The sequence below is a fragment of the Hyla sarda genome, chromosome 9 (genome assembly GCF_029499605.1).
Source record: "Hyla sarda isolate aHylSar1 chromosome 9, aHylSar1.hap1, whole genome shotgun sequence".
Taxonomy (NCBI): Eukaryota; Metazoa; Chordata; class Amphibia; order Anura; family Hylidae; genus Hyla; species Hyla sarda.
Genome location: NC_079197.1, coordinates 14829931 through 14853300, shown reverse-complemented (window position 1 = coordinate 14853300; position 23370 = coordinate 14829931). Strand labels below are relative to the sequence as shown.

The 23370-nt window shown below is 46.7% G+C and overlaps 1 protein-coding gene across 1 annotated transcript; it reads left to right on the top strand.

The window, feature by feature from the left end:
- Positions 1-3344: 3344 nt before the first annotated feature.
- On the top strand, positions 3345-21637 carry SURF4 (surfeit 4). The gene is made up of 6 exons (XM_056538150.1): positions 3345-3539; positions 12521-12707; positions 15362-15438; positions 17968-18011; positions 18889-19075; positions 20179-21637. The coding sequence occupies exons 1-6, from the start codon at positions 3492-3494 to the stop codon at positions 20443-20445; spliced, it is 810 nt and encodes a 269-aa protein (XP_056394125.1). The 5' UTR covers positions 3345-3491; the 3' UTR covers positions 20446-21637.
- The last annotated feature ends 1733 nt before the right edge of the window (positions 21638-23370 follow it).

Here is a 23370-nt window from a genome sequence, read left to right as displayed (position 1 = left end):
CTGTTGGCTCCTCTAGTATAGCACTGTCCCCTGTGCGCCCCTCTAGTATAGCACTGTCCCCTGTTGGCCCCTCTAGTATAGCACTGTCCCCTGTTGGCCCCTCTAGTATAGCACTGTCCCCTGTGCGTCCCTCTAGTATAGCACTGTCCCCTGTTGGCCCCTCTAGTTCGGCAATGCCCCCCAGGGGTCAAGTCCTGGGGAAAAAAGTGAGGGAACTCATCCAAGAATTACACTCAAGAGCTGGTCCTGAAGGACTACTGCTAATGGGAATGGTGTTCCTGCTGTGGAAAAAGTGCAGGAACTCAGTTCCCACATATTCCTGTAGGACTTGAGACCTGTGCCCCTCTAGTACAGCATTACTCCCTAACAGCCCCTTTATTACAGCACTACCCCATGTTACCCCCCTCCAGGTCACCACTGACTGCTCTCTGTTTCCCCCTCCAGTTCAGCACTGCCCCCTGTCCGCCCATCTAGTATAGCACTGCCTCCCCCATCTGCCCTATTAGCCCCTCTAGTTCAGTGATGTCCCCTGTCTGCCCCTCTATCCCCTTGTTGGCCCCTCTAGTATAGCACTGCCCCTGTTGGCCCCCGTTGCCCCCCTGTCCGCCCCTCTAGTATAGCACTGCCCCCTGTTGGCCCCTCTGGTCCCGTTGTCCCCCTGTCCGCCCCTCTAGTATAGCACTGCCCTGTTGGCCCCTCTGGTCCATGTTGCCCCCCTGTCCGCCCCTCTAGTATAGTACTGCCCCCTGTTGGCCCCTCTAGTTCAGCACTGCCCCTTTTTGGCCCCTCTGGTCCCCGTTGCCCCCTGTCCGCCCCCCTTCTAGTATAGCACTGCCTCCTGTTGGCCCCTCTATCCCCCTATGGGCCCCTCTAGTATAGCACTGCTTACTGTTGGCCCCTCTGGTCCCCATTGCCCCCTGTCCGCCCCTCTAGTATAGCACTGTTCCCTGTTGGGCCCCTCTGGTCCCCGTTGTTCCCTGTTGGCCCCTCTAGTATAGCACTGCCCCTGTTGGCCCCTCTAGTATAGTACTGCCCCTTGTTGGCCCCTCCGGTCCCCGTTGCCCCCCTGTCCGCCCCTCTAGTATAGCACTGTCCCCTGTTGGCCCCTCTAGTATAGCACTGCCCCCTGTTGGCCCCTCTAGTATAGCACTGCCCCCTATTGGCCCCTCTAGTATAGCACTGTCCCCTGTTGGCCCCTCTAGTATAGCACTGCCCCCTGTTGGCCCCTCTAGTATAGCACTGTCCCCTGTTGGCCCCTCTATCCCCCTATTGGCCCCTCTAGTATAGCACTGCCCCCTGTTGGCCCCTCTAGTATAGCACTGCCCCCTGTTGGCCCCTCTAGTATAGCACTGTCCCCTGTTGGCCCCTCTAGTATAGCACTGTCCCCTGTTGGCCCCTCTAGTATAGCACTGTCCCCTGTTGGCCCCTCTAGTATAGCACTGTCCCCTGTTGGCCCCTCTAGTATAGCACTGTCCCCTGTTGGCCCCTCTAGTATAGCACTGTCCCCTGTTGGCCCCTCTAGTATAGCACTGTCCCCTGTTGGCCCCTCTAGTATAGCACTGTCCCCTGTTGGCCCCTCTAGTATAGCACTGTCCCCTGTTGGCCCCTCTAGTATAGCACTGTCCCCTGTTGGCCCCTCTAGTATAGCACTGTCCCCTGTTGGCCCCTCTAGTATAGCACTGTCCCCTGTTGGCCCCTCTAGTATAGCACTGTCCCCTGTTGGCCCCTCTAGTATAGCACTGTCCCCTGTTGGCCCCTCTAGTATAGCACTGCCCCCTGTTGGCCCCTCTAGTATAGCACTGTCCCCTGTTGGCCCCTCTATCCCCCTATTGGCCCCTCTAGTATAGCACTGCCCCCTGTTGGCCCCTCTATCCCCCTGTTGGCCCCTCTAGTATAGCACTGTCCCCTGTTGGCCCCTCTATCCCCCTGTTGGCCCCTCTAGTATAGCACTGCCCCCTGTTGGCCCCTCTATCCCCCTGTTGGCCCCTCTAGTATAGCACTGCCCCCTGTTGGCCCCTCTATCCCCCTGTCCGCCCCTCTAGTTCAGCACTGCCCCCTGTCCGCCCCTCTATCCCCCTATCGCCCCTATATTTCAGCACTGCCCCCTGTCCGCCCCTCTATCCCCCTGTCCGCCCCTCTATCCCCCTATCGCCCCTATATTTCAGCACTGCCCCCTGTTGGCCCCTCTATCCCCCTGTCCGCCCCTCTAGTATAGCACTGCCCCCTATTGGCCCCTCTAGTATAGCACTGTCCCCTGTTGGCCCCTCTAGTATAGCACTGTCCCCTGTTGGCCCCTCTAGTATAGCACTGTCCCCTGTTGGCCCCTCTAGTATAGCACTGTCCCCTGTTGGCCCCTCTAGTATAGCACTGTCCCCTGTTGGCCCCTCTAGTATAGCACTGTCCCCTGTTGGCCCCTCTAGTATAGCACTGTCCCCTGTTGGCCCCTCTAGTATAGCACTGTCCCCTGTTGGCCCCTCTAGTATAGCACTGTCCCCTGTTGGCCCCTCTAGTATAGCACTGTCCCCTGTTGGCCCCTCTAGTATAGCACTGTCCCCTGTTGGCCCCTCTAGTATAGCACTGTCCCCTGTTGGCCCCTCTAGTATAGCACTGTCCCCTGTTGGCCCCTCTAGTATAGCACTGTCCCCTGTTGGCCCCTCTAGTATAGCACTGTCCCCTGTTGGCCCCTCTAGTATAGCACTGTCCCCTGTTGGCCCCTCTAGTATAGCACTGTCCCCTGTTGGCCCCTCTAGTATAGCACTGTCCCCTGTTGGCCCCTCTAGTATAGCACTGCCCCCTGTTGGCCCCTCTAGTATAGCACTGTCCCCTGTTGGCCCCTCTATCCCCCTATTGGCCCCTCTAGTATAGCACTGCCCCCTGTTGGCCCCTCTATCCCCCTGTTGGCCCCTCTAGTATAGCACTGTCCCCTGTTGGCCCCTCTATCCCCCTGTTGGCCCCTCTAGTATAGCACTGCCCCCTGTTGGCCCCTCTATCCCCCTGTTGGCCCCTCTAGTATAGCACTGTCCCCTGTTGGCCCCTCTATCCCCCTGTTGGCCCCTCTAGTATAGCACTGCCCCCTGTTGGCCCCTCTATCCCCCTGTCCGCCCCTCTAGTTCAGCACTGCCCCCTGTCCGCCCCTCTATCCCCCTATCGCCCCTATATTTCAGCACTGCCCCCTGTTGGCCCCTCTATCCCCCTGTCCGCCCCTCTAGTATAGCACTGTCCCCTGTTGGCCCCTCTACCCCCCTGTCCGCCCCTCTAGTTCAGCACTGCCCCCTGTTGGCCCCTCTATCCCCCTATCGCCCCTATATTTCAGCACTACCCCCTGTTGGCCCCTCCGGTCCCCGTTGTCCCCCGCCTCCTCTCCGCCCCCCCGGGCCCCCGCCTCCTCTGTGTCCGGCCCTTTAAGGCTTGGCCTACGTGGCAGGCCGGGGAGTAGCAGCTGCTGTCCTGGGAGGAGGGGCGACACTCTGCCCGACACCGGTGTTCTGATCATGGGCAACAACGACATGATGGGCACCGCCGAGGACTTCGCGGACCAGGTGAGACATCGGAGCCATATCCCGTCCCTCCCGGGGCCACACCCCACCCGTCCCGGGGCCACAGCCGGCGCTCCCCGGGTGCAGCACATGGAGCGGCCCGGCGCCGGATACACATGGAGCGGGGCCCTGGCACCGGTTCTGGGGGCCCGGGTGCGGGACACGCTGGCTCATAGACCGGACCCCGAAGGCGACCACTGGGGGACCCGACTGCAGAGCCGGGGGCCACAGCTCACCAGGCCGGCGCCCTCCTCCATGCCAGGTGCTGCCTGATGTGTGGGCACCAATGGGGCAGCGGGTACCACATGTGGGGAACAGGCTGGCATCTGCTGTACAGAGGGGGCACATGGCTGCCAGGTAGTGGGGGAGAGGTTGGCATGTCATACAATGACTGGGGTAGTAGTGATTGGATGAGGGTATAAAGCATGTTTGCCAACCAGTGTGCCTCCAGCTGTTGCAAAACTACAACTCCCAGTATGCCAGGACAGCCTTCGGCTGTCCTGGCATGCTGGGAGTTGTAGTTTTGCAACAGCTGGAGGCACACCGGTATAGAGCCTGGCATTTGTTGTGGGGACTGGACACAGGTATAGAGAGGTTGGCATCTACTGGGTGAGGGTATACAGAGGCTGGCACCTGTTGGAGTGATTGGACAAAAGTATACAGACTGGCAGCCACTGTACTGCCTGGAGAAAAGTATAGATTGGCAGGCACTTAATGTAGTGATGACTTGACGAGGGTATAGAGAGGTTGGCACTAATTCTAGTGATGTAAGAGGTTGGCACCATTGTAGTGACTAGATCGGGATGTAGAGGCTGCCACCAGTTGTAGTGATTGCAGAAGGGTATACAGAGTGGGGCACCTGTTATGGTGATAGGACGTGGGTATAAAGAGGTTGGCACCTAATGTGGCTGGACAAGGGTATAGAGAGGTTGGCACTCATTGTAGTGAAGTGGGTTGGAAGTTGGCACCATTGTAGTGACTAGATGGGGGTTTAGAGGCTGGCAACTGTTGTAGTGAGTGCGCGAGGGTATCCAGAGCTGGGCACCTATATTGATGATGGGATGTGGGTATAGAGAGGCTGGCACCTAATGTAGTGGCTGCACAAGGGTTTAGAGAGGTTAGCACATATTGTAGTGAAGTGGGTTAGAGGGTGGCACCATTGTTAGTGACTAGATGAGGATATAGAGACTGGCACCTGTTGTGATAACACGAGGGTATAAGAAGTTGGCACGTATTTTAGTGACTGTATAAGGGTAGTGATGTTAGTTAAAGGATGGCACCTTGGTAGTGAATGGGTGAGGAATAGATGGCGTCTGGCAACCAATGTAGTGACTGAATGAAGGTGTGTAGAGACTGGCACCTACTTTAGTGACTGAGCGAAGGTGTATAGAGGCTGGCACACATTGTAGAGATGTGGGTTAGTTTCCATAGTAGTAGTAACAAGGGTACTCGGAGGTTGGCATCCACTGGAAGAGTCTATACCGCTGCCATCTATTGTAAAACGTTTGAGAGAACAAGACTGGCATCATAGGAAAACCAGCGGCTGCCAACCAGTACCCCTACCACCTTGTTCTAGTTGCTGGGATTGGACACAGAGAGCTTGGTATATGATGCCAGTCACGGCATTTATTTTATCTTAGTGGCATCAGTGTTGAGTTACACTTTTCACTGCTGAGGTTGGTAAAATCATGAGTTATATCTGCTGCCAGGTTGGCATTAGATGGGGACTAGATGCTGGGTACAGGACGCATGCACTTGGCGGTCACCATTTTCTCCACCAGTCTATCTCCATGTTCTCACCACGCAGTGACTCAACGTTGGCAGCGCTTTTGAAGACTATGCCTAATGTGCCCGGTTAGTAATTTAATGTATGCCACCCACCGCAGCTGTGCGCTGGGTTATGTTCTCTTTTCTCTCCTGGTAAAGTTGTGTAAGTTCCTATTTGTGAGCTACAGAGAAGCTAGTGCCAGCTTATGGGATGAGGAGCCAGGACTGAGCGGAAAGATGGGTTATCACTTAGGTGTATGCATGGTGCCAGCCTGGATATATCATCAACAGCGCCATACTGTGTGTGTCGGGCCTTAATGTCCAACCTGTGGCTCTACAGCTGTGGCAAAACTATAACTCCCAGCATGCCCTGACAGCCGAAGGCTGTCGGGGCATGCTGGGAGTTGTGTTTTGCCTCAGGCTGGAGATCACTCTTGGTGTAGCATCTGGGCACTGATGGGTATATGGTATTCGGCATAGTATCAAGGCCGCAATCTGGACCTTAGTGGTAAAAGTATATGGGCATAGGTGGGTATATAACATCAGGAATTTATTGGTAATAGTATATGGGCATAGGTGGGTATATAGCATCAGGAATGTATTGGTGATAGTATATGGGCATAGGTGGGTACATAGCATTAGAAATGTATTGGAAATAGTATATATGGGCATAGGTGGGTATATAGCATCAGGAATTTATTGGTAATAGTATATGGGCATAGGTGGGTATATAGCATCAGGAATGTATTGATAATAGTATATGGGCATAGGTGGGTATATAGCATCAGGAATGTATTGGTAATAGTATATGGGCATAGGTGGGTACATAGCATTAGAAATGTATTGGAAATAGTATATATGGGCATAGGTGGGTATATAGCATCAGGAATTTATTGGTAATAGTATATGGGCATAGGTGGGTATATAGCATCAGGAATGTATTGGTGATAGTATATGGGCATAGGTGGGTATATAGCATCAGGAATGTATTGGTAATAGTATACGGTCATGGTTGGGTATATAGCATCAGGAATGTATTGGTAATATATGGGCGTAGGTGGCTTTATGGCATCAGGAATGTATTGGTAATAGTATATGGGCATAGGTGGGTATATAGCATCAGGAATGTATTGGTAATAGTATATGGGCATAGGTGGGTATATAGCATCAGGAATGTATTGGTGATAGTATATGGGCATAGGTGGATATATAGCATCAGGAATGTATTGGTAATATATGGGCGTAGGTGGGTTTATGGCATCAGGAATGTATTGGTAATAGTATATGGGCATAGGTGGGTATATAGCATCAGGAATGTATTGGTAATAGTATATGGGCATAGGTGGGTATATAGCATCAGGAATGTATTGGTGATAGTATATGGGCATAGGTGGGTATATAGCATCAGGAATGTATTGATAATTGTATACGGTCATGGTTGGGTATTTAGCATCAGGACATTATTGGTAATCATATACAGGCATAGGTGGGTATACAGCATCAAGACATTATTGGTTATAGTATGTGGGCATGGGTGGATATATAGGGTCAGGACCTTATTGGTAAAGGGCATGGGTTGGTATATTCACAGAACCTACAGATCAGTATAGCGCTCACCATATGGTCACCTCCCAGTATCTGTGCCAGTGTAACGGTAACCACACTCCCCAGCTCGCCCGTCTCGCCCTATGTGTGTGCAGGAGATCTGGATTTCCCATTTTGTATTCCAGGACTCTCTCTTGTACATTCATATCGATTTAATCTTACATGGTAATACTGGTTTTGTGACTGTACGGCTCCCATAAGGGGTGGCACACTGTGCCAGGTCATGGGCCGGGGTGGAATCTGACACTTGTCTGTACCTGTCGCGTGTCTGATCCTTTCCCATGGAGTCAGGTGTTTATTCAGTGTTCACGTCGTGTGGTTTTAGGTAATTTACCGTTTATAAATGTTTGTTGTAATTGTACGTCTGGGCAGAAATCACCGCTGCTGTACAAGTTGCTAACCTGGCACCGGCGTAAGATAACAGATAATGGTTTTATGCCAACCAGATCCATGGCATACAGCAACATCTATACATCTATTCGTGGGGAAATCCAGTCCGGTTGATCTTCGCCAATCACATTGGCGGAGCCTGTGACCACCGCTAGTTTTCGCCCATTGACCCTTTCCTTAGAATATTGTATCATTTTTTAGTTTTAGAAGACTCCGAGCTGTACCAAAGGGGTTTGAGCGCTCTATAGAGGCCGGCCATTCTAAAAACCAGTAGTAAGATTATATTCTAGTTTCTAACGAGTAATATGACCGCAAAAAATTAATAAATAAAATTAGGCTACTTCAGATGTGATAGTTTCTAGTGATATGTAGACCTGTCTCCTGTGTTATCCCTGTAAACTAAAAAGGGTATTCTTACATTCTAACTGGTCGATGCAGGCCCCGCCCATAGTGTAGTGCTGGACGATATGACCAAAAATGTATATCACAGTATTTTTCTAAATTATGGCGGTTTTACGGTATTTCGGGGGGGGGGGTCCTCCAGTATAATGTCAAGTGGTCGGGGGTCCTCACCATGGTACCCGGGGTCTCGGTCAGGCCGCCCGGTAACTCTCCTCCATGTCTCTGCAGTTCTGCTCGAGTTTACCGGAGGTCGGGGGTCCTCACCATGGTACCCGGGGTCTGGGTCAGGCTGCCTGGTAACTCTCCTCCATGTTGCCACAGTTCTGCTCGAGTTTCCTGGTGGTTGGGGGTCCTCACAATGGTACCCAGGGTCTCGGTCAGGTGGCCCGGTAACTCTCCATGTCTCCGCAGTTCGAGTTTCCCGGAGGTCGGGGGTCCTCACCATGGTACCCGGGGTCTCGGTCAGGCGGCCCGGTAACTCTCCTCCATGTCTCCTCAGTTCTGCTTGAGTTTCCCGCGCCCGCCGGGAGTTGTAGTCCTCTCCCAGCTCCTCACAGTCGGTTCAGTGCGGCTCGGACTACACTTCCCAGAGACGCTGTGCGGCCGGACGTTTCTCTACGCCATCACGCGTTGGAGTTGGTTGCTATGGAAACGGTATTGCGGTATGCGAAAAATTCATATCGTAAAGGAAAAAAACACACCGGTATTCGGTATGAACAAGTATACCGTCCAGCACTACCCTAGGGCTCTTATTAGTAGGGAGTTTAGGAGTCTGTGTCTGGCCATGATTCTTTTTGTAACTTCAATAGACTAAATTGAAGGGGTCTAGATCAGCGGAGGGGGGTGGTGGGCTTACATGATGTGATTCTTTCATCATGTGACTCAAGTATTGCTGCTGAAGTTTTTATTTTTTTTTTTTTTTTTTTTGGAGGAGGGGGGGTGTTATCGCCACATAAACCCTACAAACAAAGTTTTTCTGGCATTTTATTCCCACCTGTATAGAAGTCTCTGTGAGGAAAATGCCACAATTTCTTGAAAAACAAAAAAAAATGCAGTGATTTAAAAAAAAAAAAAAAACAAAAAACACTGAAGCCCAGAAACAAACAAAAAATGGGTCTGGCGTTTCATTTCTCCTCACTGACATTTCGCCACAGTACTTTTTTGGGCCAATGTGATGTATGGAGTTGTGATGTGTGTGTGTGTGTGTGTGTGTGTGTGTTTTTTTTCCTTTCTTAAAATTCCGGACAACCCCTTCACAAGTCTACACTAGTTTGTCCTGAGCTGCTTTGCGCAGGAGGCCGGTTAAGGAGATGAACGCTGTATTTTAAGTCAGTGCTTCCCTCTTCTGATTGGCTGAGAGGGATCACTCACTGTGCTGTGAGACTCTTCCTACTACACCCTAGTGATCAGCCGTGGTTGGTGGAGGAACCAAGCGTTTCCCTGCAGCACCTCCGCAGGTGAAATGGAGCATTACACACTGCCCATTTGCTGTCCTTGTAAGGGCTCGTTCACACTGCGGACATTCCAATTGCTGTCTATAGGGACGGCACCCATCCTTGCGGTCCTACCGCTGAAGTATGTGGCAGCGCATTCTGCATGCGGAATTCCGCTGGCTGGATATCTGTAGTGTGAAAGAGCCCTAATGCCTAAGTGTCTAATCTGTGGCCTTCTAGCTGTTGCAAAACTACAACTCCCAGCATGCTGGGAGTTATAGTTTTGCAACAGCTGGAGGCATGCATGTGTAGGATCCTCCCGGCTCGAAGGTCCTCAAAGGTGGCTAACGCACGCCTAACGTAACCACAGCGCTCCCCCTTATTCCCGAAAGATTTGCAAAAGTTCCGGTACACGTTGTATCTGGAGGCTTATCTGTCAAGGACTGGCGAGGGTTAACTGGCATGTCACTAAATATCTATCCCTTATCTGCGGTGACGCTCGGCAGATGTTCATCATGGCGGTTTCCTGGAAACCCACTGACTCACTATCACGCACGCTGCGTTAATGAGCCGCTTTCTAACGCTCGCTTAATTCTTAGTATTTGCAGTAGAATTTTTTATTTTTTTCTTACGTAAGCGTATGGCGTGCCGCACCGTGTGCCGAGCGCCAGATTGTATTTACACGACTCCGGTGAATGGTAAACTTCAGGAATTACAGGAGTAGGAGCCATATGGCGCTGTAGGGCTCTGGAAAACCGGTAACATGGCTGCTCAGCTTATGGGGCAGATCTACGAAAACATTCGGGATCAGAACCCCTCCCCCCCCCCCCCCCCCCAAACCTGCGGCTTTCCATCTGTTGCGAAGCCACAACCCCCATCGTGATGGAAATAATGGGAGTTGTCACTTTGCCACAGGTTGGGGACCACTGTTCTAGAAGCTAACGTTTCCTTGTTGCCCCTAGCAACCAAGAACGGTGGCGTTATCATTTCTAATTCTGTGCTTTGTTGCCCCTAGCAACCAATCCCAGTCCAGCTTTCACTTCTCATAGTGCTCCTTGTTGCTCCTAGCAATCAATCCTAGTACAGCTGTAATTTTACTGTCGCCCCTAGCAACCATTCTCATAGCAACTTCGTGTATCCTAGGGCTCCTTGTTGCCTATAGCACCCAATCGCTGCTTTCACTTTCCATGAAAGCTGTTGCGAGATTGGTTGCTAGGGGCGACACGGAGCAGAATAAGAAGTGAAAGTTGCGCCGTGGTTGCTAGGGGCAACAGCATCATGAGAAATGATTGATAGTCTGTGGTTGCTAGGGTCAGAGTAAGTAATGAAAGTTGCTCTTTGGTTGCCAGGGGCAACAAAGAAGATTTATAGATCAGTGATTTTTAACGTTTTTAACCAGCACTACAATTCCGATTGTGTCAGTTTCACCAAACTGGTGTTTGTTGCCTATGGCAACCAATCAGGGCTCAGCAGGATGGTGACCTGGTTGCTACGGGCAGCCGGATTTAACTGTTAAAGTTTTGATAAACAAGGCCTAACTGTTGCTATGGAGATAAGCAACTGACAAACATGGCGGCAGTAATAGGGCTATATCTGGGTTATTCTGACAGGATCGTTCTACGAATAGATTCCTCTACATGCTCCTAGGGCAGTGGTCTTCAAACTGTGTCCCTCCAGATGTTGCAAAACTACAACTCCCAGCATGCCCGGACAGCCGTTGGCTGTCCGGGCATGCTGGGAGTTGTAGTTTTACAACTTCTGGAGGGCCACAGTTTGGTGACCCCTGCCATAGAGGTTTGTCCCTCCAGTATTGACTGCAGATTTGCGCCCACAGCTGTGTCGTTCTATTCATGAACCAGGAGGCTCAGGATGCACACTGCTCGGAGTCCCTCATCCGTCAGTCATCTGCATGTGTTGGTTTGGTATACAGTCTGCCATCACGTTCTCACACTCTCCTTCTCTTCCAGGCGGCAGCGGTCAGTGTTAGAGGCCCTCCGAGTGCTAAGTATAAGAGCCTGCTGCATGCCAAGTGTGTCATATACAACACCCTGCGGACGAAAATAGCCCGAGCCCTGACCCTATCGCCCTCCCGTGCCTTGAAGTGAAGCCATTATATCAGCTATATTTCCCTCTCTGCCCACCTGGGGGCGTAGTCACATTTGTATAATTAAATACCTTGATGTATTATCAAATACAGTTCGAAAAAAAGTGATTGATTTATATATATATATATACACACACACACACTTTTATTAAAAAAAATAAAAATGAGATAAAATATATATATATATATATATATATATATATATATATATATATATATATATATATATATATATATATATATATTGTGTGTGTATATATATATATACGCTTTCTATAAAAAAAATGAGAATATATATATAATCTTTTAAAAAAATATATACACACACACATATATATTCTCTTTTTTTTTGTGTGTGTATATATATATATATATATATATATATATATATATATATATATATATATATATATACTTTTTTTTTTTATAAAAAAAAAATATATCTTATATTTTTATAAAAAGTAAAGATATACTATTTTTTTTGTTAAAATAAAAAAAGAGATAGATATATCTCATATATTTTCTTTTCTTTTCTTTTTTTTTATTAAAAAAAAGTGTCTGTGTGTGTGTGTAATCATGTAAGCCCCCCTTCGATAGGAGTGACAAAAAAATCAGGGTCAGACTCCTACTCTCCCTAATAATAATTTTTTTTGTAGCTGAAACGAATTTATATCTTTATCTTCAGCTACAAAATTTCCGACACAACAGAACGCGGCCTACGTAGAGTGTCAGCCAGCAAGTTTGTTGTCAGTTTCCCCTTTGTTTTGGGAGGTGGCATGGTGCATGTTACACCACCCATATATATCTGGTGGACATAACTCGCAATGACCCTTGTTATTAGGAAACCGGTTTTACATTTATGGGTCCTAGCGGAAACCGATCTGTCTGTCCTGGAATGTCCTGACTGTGTAACCTGAATCTCGGCTTTCATGGGGATTGCCTGGTACCATGAAGCGACCTAACCCTCTGTGTGGCATACTGCTTGTAGTGAGCGTGATCCTTGTATGTGTGTGACGTACCAGCCATAATAAATGGGTTTCTGGTATTTCAGTTCACCCCCTGTTGTGCAGAAGACCTAGGCCTCCAGATGTTGCAAAACTACAACTCCCAGCTTGCCCGGACAGCCAACGGCTGTCCGGGCATGCTGGGAGATGTAGTTCTGCCACGTTTGTAGGTCCACAGTTTGGAGACCACTGAATGCTGTTCTCCTCTTCTTTTTACATATATTGTATATTAGTGCATAATACATCACTAACCCTGTTCATCTCTGCTTCTATCTGCAGTTCCTGCGGGTCACGAAGCAGTACCTACCGCACGTCGCTCGTCTTTGTCTCATCAGCACGTTCCTGGAAGATGGCATCCGCATGTGGTTCCAGTGGAGCGAGCAGAGAGATTACATAGAGGCCACCTGGAGCTGCGGCTACGTGTTGGCGACCATCTTTGTCCTTATTAACTTAATAGGGCAACTGGGTGAGTTAAAAAACTATGCGGATACAGCGGTGTTTCCCAACCAAGGTGCCTCCAGCTGTTGCAAAACTACAACTCTTACAGCATGCAACTTCCAATCATAAACCTTGAAGAGAATCTCATGCAGAAGGCTTGATCTAATCTAAGGGCCAGATACCCCCTTAACCCCTTAAGGACTCAGCCCATTTTGGCCTTAAGGACTCAGACAATTTAATTTTTACGTTTTCATTTTTTCCTCCTCGCCTTCTAAAAATCATAACTCTTTTATATTTTCATCCACAGACTAGTATGAGGGCTTGTCTTTTGCGCGACCAGTTGTCCTTTGTAATGACATAACTCATATTATAAAATGTATGGCGCAACCAAAAAACACTATTTTTGTGGGGAAATTAAAACGAAAAACGCAATTTTGCTAATTTTGGAAGGTTTCGTTTTCACGCCGTACAATTTATGGTAAAAATGACGTGTGTTCTTTATTCTGAGGGTCAATACGATTAAAATGATACCCATTATTATATACTTTTCTATTATTGTTGTGCTTAAAAAAAAAAATCACAAACTTTTTAACCAAATTAGTACGTTTATAATCCCTTTATTTTGATTACCTCTAACTTTTTTATTTTTCCGTATAAGCGGCGGTATGGGGGCTCATTTTTTGCGCCATGATCTGTACTTTTTTTTGATACCACATTTGCATATAAAAAACTTTGAATACATTTTTTTAATTTATTTTTAATAAAATGTATTAAAAGTAGGAATTTTGGACTTTTTTTTTTTTTTCGTTCACGCCGTTCACCGTACGGGATCATTAACATTTTATTTTAATAGTTCGGACATTTACGCACGCGGCGATACCAAATATGTCTATAAAAAAAAGAATTTACGCTTTTTGGGGGTAAAATAGGAAAAAAAACGGACGTTTTACTTATTGGGGGAGGGGATTTTTCACTTTTTTTTTTACTTTTATTTTTACATTTTTTTACATTTTTTTTTTTTACACTTGAATAGTCCCCATAGGGGACTATTCATGGCAATACCATGATTGCTAATACTGATCTGTTCTATGTATAGGACATAGAACAGATCAGTGTTTTCGGTCATCTTCTGCTCTGGTCTGCTCGATCACAGACCAGAGCAGGAGACGCCGGGGGCCGGACGGAGGAAGGTGAGGGGACCTCCGTGCGGCGTTCTGAATGATCGGATCCCCGCAGCAGCGCTGCGGGCGATCCGATCATTCATTCAAATCGCGCACTGCCGCAGATGCTGGGATCTGTATTGATCCCGGCACCTGAGAGGTTAATGGCGGACGCCCGCGAGATCGCGGGCGTCGGCCATTGCCGGCGGGTCCCTGGCTGCGATCAGCAGCCGGGATCAGCCGCGCATGACACGGGCATCGCTCCGATGCCCGCGGTTATGCACAGGACGTAAATGTACGTCCTGGTGCGTTAAGTACCACCGCACCAGGACGTACATTTACGTCCTGCGTCCTAAAGGGGTTAAAGGGGTACTCCGGTGGAAAACTTTTTTTTAAATCAACTGGTGCCAGAAAGTTAAACAGATTTGTAAATTACTTCTGTTAAAAATTTTTAATCCTTCCAGTACTTATTAGCTGCTGAATACTACAGAGGAAATTATTTTCTTTTTGGAACACAGTGCTCTCTGCTGACATCACGAGCACAGTGCTCTCTGCTGACATCTCTGTCCATTTTAGGAACTGTCCAGAGCAGCATATGTTTTGCTATGTGGATTTTCTCCCACTATGGACAGTTCTTTAAATGGACACAGATGTCAGCAGAGAGCACTGTGTTTCAAAAAGAAAACCATTTCCTCTGTAGTATTCAGCAGCTAATAAGTACTAGAACGATTAAGATTTTTTAATAAAAGTAATTTACAAATCTTTTTAACTTTCTGGCACCAGTTGATTTAAGGAAAAAAAAAAAGTTTTCCACTGGAGTACCCCTTTGATGGAGATTTATCAAAACCTGTCCAGAGGAAAAGCTGTTGAGCACTGTGCTCGTGATGTCAGCAGACAGTTCTGTGTTCCAAAAAGAAAATAATTTCCTCTGTAGTATTGAGCAGCTAATAAGTACTGGAAGGATTAAGATTTTTTAATTGAAGTAATTTACATATCTGTTTGACAAAGGGTCACGTGACCCGAAACGCGTCACATCCTATCCGGAGTGCCGGTATGTGTACTATCCTGTTACTTTTGTATACCTCTTGAATAAATCTGAAGACTGTGCGCTGGCTCCTGCTTTCTTTTCTTCATAATTTACATATCTGTTTAACTTTCTGGCACCAGTTGTTTTGCAAAAAAAAAAAAAGTTTTCCACCGGTGTACCCCTTTAAGGCAGCCATATATCTGGTAGGTGCATACACAGTCTATGAGATCTGAGAATGGAGCAGAGAAGCTTCAGGGAGATCAGATTCCTTGCCGCCTGTGTCATACACCGCTGCTTGTATTCTGCTGACACATCAGCAGTAATGGAGATTTATCTTGCGTCCTTTGCGGTATATAAACAAAGTTGCAAAATCAACATCATATTGCCTGTGTAGGGGATGAGATAAATAAAAATATATTAAAAAAATAAAATAAAAATGATATGTATAGTATGTGCTTGTATGTATGCCATTTAATCCCTATTGGTCTCTTCCAGGTGGCTGCATACTGGTTCTGAGTCGGAACTTCGTACAATACGCCTGCTTTGGTTTGTTTGGAATCATAGCAATGCAGGTGAGATCATTTCACGTTTCCCTCTTGGGCCCCATTCACATATATCCAGCGATCCGGAGGCATTTTCCTCAATCGCTTTAGAAAAGTGCCAGATGGAAAACGTATAGGTCAACTCATCCCATTAATTTCATATTTACCCGACGTCTTCATTTGGATGCCGGATGGTTTTTATTGCCTGACAGGGGAACTCCTCTTGCTGCTTTCCCCTGTCCAGCCTGCACAATTGCTTGCGGTGTCTAAAGTGAAAGTAAAACTATCCCGGCAGCTCAGCAGAGCTAATTGGGACAATCGTGATGTCCCGATCAGCCTACTGGATGACGGGAGGGTCCTCACCTGCCTCCTCTTCATCTGATCGGCGATCTACTGCTCCATGCCTGCTCAGCAGGCTGGAGCAGCAGAGTGCTGATAACACTGATCCACGCTATGCTATGGCATAGCATTGATTAGTGTATGCAATCAAAAGACTGCATGGTAAAAAAAAAAAAAAAGACGTAAATGTGAATAAGCCCCCCCCCCCCCTTTTTTTACTATTTTTTAAATTGTGCATTTTTGGTCACTTCATATACCATAAAATATTAATAAAAAGCGTTCAAAAAGTCCCATCAAAACAAAAATGATAGCGATAAAAACTACAGACCACGGCGCAAAAAAGCCCCGTACGCAGAAAAATTAAAGTTATAGGGGTCAGAATTCCGGTTTTGGGAAATCCGCTGTGAGTTTCGCTTCTATTCACTTCAGTTAGTCTGTTCATCTGCAACGTAACATATCTGTAAGAATTGATCTCGCAGCCTTCCTGGGTATATTTAGATGTTATGACCACCCTGTGTTTCACTTAATGGGAAATGTCACAGGGACATAGTGAAAGTTTTGACCAGTCTGGGTCTCTGTGCTTAAAGGGGTACTCCGGTGCTATTTATTTTTTTAAATAAACTGGTGCCGGAAATTTAAACAGATTTGTAAATTACGTCTATAAAAAATCTTAACCCTTCCAGTACTCGTCAGCTTCTGTATGCTCCACAAAAAGTTATGTAGTTCTTTTCAGTCTGACCACAGTGCTCTCTGCTGCCACCTCTGTCAGGAATTGTCTAGAGCAGAAGAGGGGGATTTGCTCCTGCTCTGGACAGTTACTGACACGGACAGAGCTGTCTGCAGAGAGCACTGTGGTCAGACTGAAAAGAACTACACAACTTCCTCTGGAGCATACAACAGCTAATAAGTGCTGGAAGGATTAAGATTTTTAAATAGAAGTTATTTACAAATCTGTTTAACTTCCTGGCACCAGTTAATTAAAAAAAAAAAAATAATTGTTTTCCACCGGAGTACCCCTTTTAATAATGGCTGTGCATATAGATTACATATGAGACCTGAATCGAATCCTATACAGTGACCCCCGACATACGATCATTTCAACATACGATGGCCTCTCATAGGCCATCGCATGTTGAAGGCAGCATCAACATACGATGGTCTTGTATGTCGGGGCCATCGCATAAACGGCTATCCGGCAGCGCAGACTGCTTCAGCTGCCACCGGATAGCCGTTTACGGTGCCCCGTGTGGTCCGCTGACGATCACTTGCCTGTCCTCGGGGCTCCGGCGCGTCCTCTTCGGGATCCCCTGCATCGTCGGCGCTCTCCATCGTCGTCATCACGTCGCTGCGCACGCCGTCCCGTCATCCAATAGGAGCGGCGTGCGTAGCGACGGGATGGCAGCGACGGAGAGCGAGGATGCCGGGGAAGCAGAGGCCTTGCCGGAGCGTCGGGGACGCGGCGACAGCGATGGAAGGCGACATCCCGGGCACCGGTGACGGTCCGGAGCGGCGGGGACACGTGAGTACAACCTCCAATACCAGTGGTCTTCAACCTGCGGACCTCCAGATGTTGCAAAACTACAACTCCCAGCATGCCCGGACAGCCGTTGGCTGTCCGGGCATGCTGGGTGTTGTAGTTTTGCAACATCTGGAGGTCCGCAGGTTGTAGACCACTGTCCTATACTTAACATTGCACCGATCCCTCAACATACGTTGGTTTCAACAAACGATGGTCCATTTGGAACGGATTACCATCGTATGTCGAGGGACCGCTGTATATTCCATGTTATATCTGCTGTATTTCACATGGGATGAAATGCGAGGAGGAGCATGTACTCATATATCTGAAAGGAATAATGAATATACTGTGGACCGTGAGCTAAACTCCATGGCCCAGATTTATCAAACTGCGTGAGAGAAAAAATGGAGTGATTTTCCCTACAGCAACCAATCACAGCTCTGCTTTCACTTTACCTCAGATCGTTAGCTGAGCTGTGATTGGTCGCTGTGGGGAAATCACTCCACTTCTTCTCTCACGCACTTTGATAAATCTGCGCCCATGTTCTCCGGCCCCATGTGCACAAAGTCCGCTGTGGGCAACAAAGAAAAGATTCTATTCAAATCTGAGTGTATGCGCCGTCTCTCGTTTTTAGGGACTTGATTTGCTTGCTATATATATTACTGTGATTTTCAGCTGTTATATGTTCTTCTCTTCTTTAGACTATTGCCTATAGTATCCTGTGGGACCTGAAGTTTTTAATGAGGTAGGTTCACTTAGACCCAGTCTCCAGTTGGGTCATTTTCGGACAGTATTCCCTTCTTCTTCTTCCTTTTTTTTCCCCGTAGATAGCGGTTTTCAGTCCAGCAAAGAACCAGACACGGTCCCAAAAAGTCAGTACAATGAATGGGGTACAGCAGGGATACGGTGGCAACTAGAGATGAGCGAACTTGCAGTAAATTCGATTCGTCACGAACTTCTCGGCTCGGCAGTTGATGACTTTTCCTGCATAAGTTAGTTCAGCTTTCCGGTGCTCCCGTGGGCTGGAAAAGGTGGATACAGTCCTAGGAGACTCTTTCCTAGGATCTGTATCCACCTTTTCCAGCCCACGGGAGCACCTGAAAGCTGAACTAATTTATGCAGGAAAAGTCAGCAACCGCCGAGCCGAGAAGTTCGTGACGAATCGAAATTACTGTAAGTTCGCTCATCTCTAAATGGTGCGACAAAACTTCGGACTATAGGCGTTTGTCGCACATTATGAATTAGTGACCACTGGAAAAACAAGGCTATAGTTAGTCAAAACAGTTTGATATGGATAACAGCATAAACAATTTGGCGCATAGAAAAGTTGCACGCTATGTATTGCGACAGAAGATGCGACAAATTTTATATATGTAAAAAAAAAAGGATAAATGGCTTGATGAATACTACAGTCCTGTCCAGTGTGGGAGGTCCCTGGGGGGGCCAATTCCAAGGAGAAGATCCTATTGACGTGGGATTGGTTTAAAAGGGGCCTAAATAAGCTCTTGTAGCGGTTTTGATTTTTACCCCACTTTTTATTTTAATTTTATTTTCTTAGATTCCTTCACAGCAAAACTTCTGTGAGTGTTCACTACTAAGAGACCATGTTCTTTCTTCTCTAGGAACCTGGCTCTAGGAGGAGGACTCTTACTACTTTTGGCGGAGTCTCGGTCGGAAGGAAAGAGTATGTTTGCGGGAGTGCCCACCATGGGCGAAAGTTCTCCAAAGCAGTACATGCAGCTCGGGGGGCGCGTGCTGCTCGTCCTCATGTTTATGACCCTGCTGCACTTTGATGCCAGCTTCTTATCTGTAAGTCTGTAGATGTGACGTTGTTTTACTGTATAAGGGGTTGAAATATTGTGGGGATACCTCATAGGGCAGTGTTTTCTAAGCAGTGTGCCTCCAGCTGTGGCAAAACTACAACTCCCAGCATGCCCGGACAGCCTTTGGCTGTCCGGGCATGCTGGGAGTTGTAGTTTTGCCACAGCTGGAGGCACCCTGGTTGGAGAAAACGGTGCTGTAGAAAATCTGTTGCACGTACCGTATGTAATCTGCAGATTTTGCTACCTATTGACTACAGAGTGTGAACGGAATCTCCGCTCAGCCTGGCAGCCGACAGCGGCAGTAGGGCCGCGCGACACTGCGCCATCACCATTGACGGCTATGCAGTACTCGCGGACTTCCTCGCAAAGAATTAACATGTTCTTTCTTTGCGCAGAACAATTTCAGCGGCAGAATTGTCCGCGGAAGACCCGTTCACACAGATGTTAAATTCACACTGCGGAATTCCGTAGTGTGAACATAACCTAAAGCAGTAATCCGGTAGAATTTTTTATTTATTTATTTATTTATTTTCAAATCAACTGTTGCCAGAAAGTTCTACAGATTTGTAAATTACTTCTTTTTAAAAAATCTTTAATCTTTCCAGTACTTATCAGCTGCTGTATGCTCCAGAGGAAGTTGTGTAGTTCTTTCAAGTCTGACCACACAGTGCTCTCTGCTGCCACCTCTGTCCATGTCAGGAACTGTCCAGAGCAGGAGAGGTTTGCGATGGGGATTTGTTCCTGCTCTGGACACTTCCTGACATGGACAGAGGTTTCAGCAGAGAGAACTGTGGTCAGGCTGGAAAGAACTACACAACTTCCTCCAGGTCCGCAGCAGATCTGCAGTAGTGAAGGATTTGATGTGGGTAGCAAAATCCGCTGCAGAAAGTCCTAAAAATAAAATGATAGGGTACCCTCAAATAGTATTAGTAAATTCTCAGCATCTGGTACTGTGTGCAGGATTTTCTAGATACAGCTGTTTCTGTTGCGCTTTGGCGCCAGTCCCATGGTCGAACTGCGATTCCAGATACAGCCCACGGGCAAGAGTGGTAACATCCGTACTTACTGTCCTTCTCCTGCCCCCCTTAGATTCTACAGAACATCGTGGGCACGGCCTTGATCATCCTGGTGGCGATCGGCTTCAAGACCAAGTTGGCGGCCCTGACTCTGGTGGTTTGGCTCTTCGCCATGAACGTCTACTTCAACGCTTTCTGGAGCATCCCAGCCTACAAGCCCATGCACGACTTCCTAAAATACGACTTCTTTCAGACCATGTCGGTCATCGGCGGACTCCTCCTAGTGGTGGCCTTGGGACCTGGTGGGGTGTCCATGGACGAAAAGAAAAAGGAGTGGTAGTTTGTGACCATACCTCACGTGGAATCATGTAGAATGGATGAAGTAGAGTCCTGCTACAACATCTCCCCCTCTCCCCGCAACCCCCAAAGTCTCATTTTCATTATTATTATTTTTTTTCTTCTATCCCTCGAATCTCGCCACCGGAGTTCTGCAGCGTGGCAATAGTACCGCGCCAGTGCACTGTAGGAACAATCACCCCCCCCCCCACCATCATGGTTGCACCAGCTGGTTGGACCTGAATTGAGCCTGGTTCAGAAAATGTTACAAGACTCTGTCCCAAGCGGAATGCAGTATATTGATTGTCGGGAGGCGTTTTATTCCGCTCTCTGCTTTACGTTTTTTTTTTTTTTTTTATCTATAATTTTCATGTAACGTTCAGAACCAGACGCCGGTGCGGCAAACGCAAGGCCTCTGGCTCTGAAGCCGATTTCACCTAACCCCGAACCAGGGGTCTGTATGTGCAGTACTGGGATGGGAAACGTGGTTTTTTTTTTTCCTGTTTAGAGTGAAGTTCTCTGGTTAAATATTTAATACTGTATCTGCCAGGTGATGGCGCTGTGTGTAATTTTTTTATTTTATTTTTTCCTGGACTCTGCATGACACCTCATCTCTGGTCGATTTGAAGCGTCTGTGCTGTGACGTCACATCTCGAAGGGACACAAAGTCTAACGTATAGTCTTATCCTCTGCATTCGGATGCGATCTAGCTTCCCTGTTAGCGGCCATTTTTCTACCAGTGAATAAGCCGGCGTTGTGGGATGACTGATGGCAAGCCCAGAATTTCTGCCCCCCTTTTTAATTCACAATACATGTACGTTGGTAGAAGTATTTTTTTTTTTTTTTTTTTTAAGGTTTACCGGCCCTTTTAAAACCATCGATCATCTATTACTAACAAGCACCTTGGTTAGAAGTGGCCAAAAAAACTCCTTTGGACTCTGACCGCATGTATCAGTTACTAAAACCAAATTCCTTGCATAGCGTTGTCTAGCACCTTCACGGTTGTCTTTTTATTGTCCCTGTTGTTCTCGACATTTTTGGCCAAATATGAAACCAGTCTGAATTCTTATGTTTCCTCTGTTTCCTTTTATTGATATACAACCTGCCCCCCTGGCTGTCCATAACATAAGACCCTTTGTATTGTACATCTGAGCCAATGTCTAAATTTATTTTATTTTTAAATTTTTTTTTTTTTTTATTTTTTTTTTTTTATAAGGATATCCTCCTTTTAGATATTTAATACTTGGAAAGGTTTAGGGGGAGGAATTTGGATTAAGGTCTCATTATGGGGACCACCTTCTCGTCTAGGGTGGTAATTTTTAGCATAATGTGACGCCTATCAGCTGCTGTTTGCACTGAGGGATTATTTAGCTGGATTTGCCTAATATTATGGGGTACTCCTTTTTTTTTTTTTTTTTTTTTTTTTTTTTTAGGTTTAGGGAAGTGTTTTCCAAGCAGTGTGTCTCCAGCTGTTGCCAAACTACAACTCCGGGCATGCTGGGAGTATTAGTTTTGCAACAGCTGAAGACCCGCTGTATGGGGGAAAACGCTGCTTTAGGGACACACGATTGGGATAGGACTCGTCTCAATCATTAGGCTTATGCCCATGCTGAAAAGAAATGTGAATAGTGCCTATAATCCATGGAGAGGTTATTTGACCTTAAAGGGGTACTCCCGTGGAAAGCTTTTTTTTTTTTTTTTTTTTTTTTTTATCATCATCAACTGGTGCCAGAAAGTTAAACAGATTTGTAAATTACTTCTATTAAAAAATCTTAATTTCAGTACTTATCAGCATGCTCCACAGGAAGTTCTTTTCATTTTGAATTTCCTTTTTTGTGTGAACACAGTGCTCTCTGCTGACATCACGAGCTCAGTGCTCTCTGCTGACATCTATGTCCATTTTAGGAACTGTCCAGAGCAGCATATGTTTGCTACAGGGATCTTCTCCTACTCTAGACAGTTCTTAATATGTCAGCAGAGAGCACTGTGCTTGTGATGTCAGCAGAGAGCTCTGTGTTCCAAAAAGAAAATAATTTCCTCTGTAGTATTCAGCAGCTAATAAGTACTGGAAGGATTAAGATTTTTTTAATAGAAGTAATTTACAAATCTGCTTAACTTTCTGGCACCAGTTGATTAAAAATTATTATTATTTTTTTTTTTGCGGAACGGCTCTGAAATGCATTGCCGTCTATGGAGACGGTGCATACTGAAGATACCGAACCCACAGGGGCAGATGTGAGAGAAATCAGGAAAACTTTGAACGCAGCTTTAGATGTGACTAGAGTGTAAGACATGATTTTAAAAGCAAAATAACTCATCGGGTGTTTTAAGTCAAAACTGTATTCCTCAAAACCAGACCAAATTGTATGCAACCGTGTGCTTAACTGTATATGGTCTGAAATGTTTTAATTTTTTGTCCGGTTCCATGCGGTTGCATACGGTTTTTAACAATTACATCAAATCCGGTTTTAATATATATATATATTTTTTTTTAAATAAAGTTTTAATTGTTCGGTAGGTGTGACTTTAGAATCGCATGTGCAAAGTTAAAAACCGTATAGGGAAAACTGGATTGAACCATAGACACATACGGTTCTCATTGACTTCCATGTTACTAGGACCATATATGGTTACGATACGTTTTTTTTTCACCCGGACCAAAAACCGTGGTAGAACATTGTTTTGAGTACGGACGGAGGGAGAGAACATATTACAAACAAACTGCATGCTACCGGATGCATCAGATTGCATACGGTTTCCAATGCATTGTCTATGAATACGGTTGCAAACGGTTTCAAATATGAAACCGTACACGGTAACCGCGCGGACAAGTTGTGATGTGAACCCACCTGTAGTTGGAGCGTGGAAGTTATGCAATTTGTGTAACGCCCATTGACCTTAATGGGAGTTGTGCAAATGGCGTAACCTC